The sequence below is a fragment of the Primulina huaijiensis genome, unplaced genomic scaffold, assembly GCF_012295235.1.
Source record: "Primulina huaijiensis isolate GDHJ02 unplaced genomic scaffold, ASM1229523v2 scaffold39873, whole genome shotgun sequence".
Classification (NCBI taxonomy): domain Eukaryota; kingdom Viridiplantae; phylum Streptophyta; class Magnoliopsida; order Lamiales; family Gesneriaceae; genus Primulina; species Primulina huaijiensis.
Window position 1 is genome coordinate 1 of NW_027359397.1, and position 1,402 is coordinate 1,402.

The following is a 1,402-nucleotide window of genomic DNA, read 5'->3' on the forward strand; positions in this document are numbered from 1 at the left end:
TTTCTATATTTAAGGAGAAGACAACTCATGGTGATACAAAAATTAGAAGATGGCAAGTTTGGATTGAAGGGTAAAAGGAAAAAAATGGGGAACCTAGTACTCAAGTTGTTGGAGAGAAAATGGAAATAAAATTATGTCTTTTTATTTGCATCAGATCCTAAGAAAAAAATGACCAACCTAAATTTGTTATTTTCTCATAAATTTTCTTTGTTATTTACATAAACAAATACAAGAATGTCCACCTGAATCTCAAAACACAACTAACATTGTTGATGATGCAATTAGCCTTGTGTTTGGCAAGGAAGCTCGGGGTAGAGTGCGTGGGATAGGCTTTGGAGTTACACCATCAAAAGTTGGAGCTTATGTACAGCAAAATGGCAATGTTAATCAACTTCAAGATATGGTGCATAACCTTCAACAAGAAATGAAAGAAATGTAGTCCATGTTAATACAAAGTATAAGACAAAAAAATCAACAAGAACAGGTTAGTAATTAATCAACATAAAAAATCAGTTTTATATATTGTATACTTAAATGCTTTTGGATTATCATGAAGACATGTTTGACACAAATTTGTTTGTAAACTTAGGTTGCTAGTGGTGGCATTGGTAGCGGTATTGGGAATGAAGTTGGTAGCAATAGTGATTTCAATATTGGTGCAAAGAAAAATTGTGATTTTGATAATGTTAAAAAACATCTTGCTACAGCTCAGGTAACTATCTTAAAATTATGTGTTTTTAAACTACAATATTTTTACAAAATAGGAATCTTAAATTTAAAAAATTTGTATTGTTTATTTGCAGTCAAATTTGAAGAATGTTAGTTGTGGAGTTATATGTGCTAATAGTAAATATAAGTTGCTTCATTGGTCTGTCGATGGATTAATTGTTGTAGAAGGTCGAATTGCATCTACAGATCCAAACACAAAAGTGCATCTTGTTGTTCTTGGTAGATCTTGTTGGAAAGTTTGGGTTGATAAGGTTTTGGTAGGGAAGGTGAGTCTAATTCGACCAAATGATGAAATGCAGTTTCTCGATGACGCAACAGGAAGCACGGTCGCGTGGTTATTTAAATTTCTAGTATTGTGTGATTGATATAGATTCTACATATTTTCGTGGATTGAAAATTTAATCATTGGTACGTTCTAGCTATTTTGTGACAGATTTTGTATCTTGTTTTGGATCTTGAGATATTCTGTTTTGGTATATATGATGAAAAGAATGAGCTTTATTCATTTTATGTGTCGATTATACTTAAATTTGTACCAAATTTATTATAAAAACTTGATTTCTCGTTACTGTGAATGAAATTGAATTTTTTTGTATAAATTTAATTTTAATGGCGAGCAAACATACGTCGTGGATGTGCTTTTCCATGACGTGAAATGCGCGCTGTCGATTCT

The 1,402-nt window shown here is 31.6% G+C and overlaps 1 protein-coding gene across 1 annotated transcript; it reads left to right on the forward strand.

Moving 5' to 3' along the window:
- Positions 1-64: 64 nt before the first annotated feature.
- Positions 65-995, forward strand: LOC140969045 (uncharacterized; the record flags this gene model as incomplete). The annotated part of the gene is made up of 3 exons (XM_073430258.1): positions 65-484; positions 590-712; positions 804-995. Coding segments are annotated over exons 1-3 (357 nt in total), but the record flags the coding sequence as incomplete, so codon positions are not given.
- Positions 996-1,402: the final 407 nt, after the last annotated feature.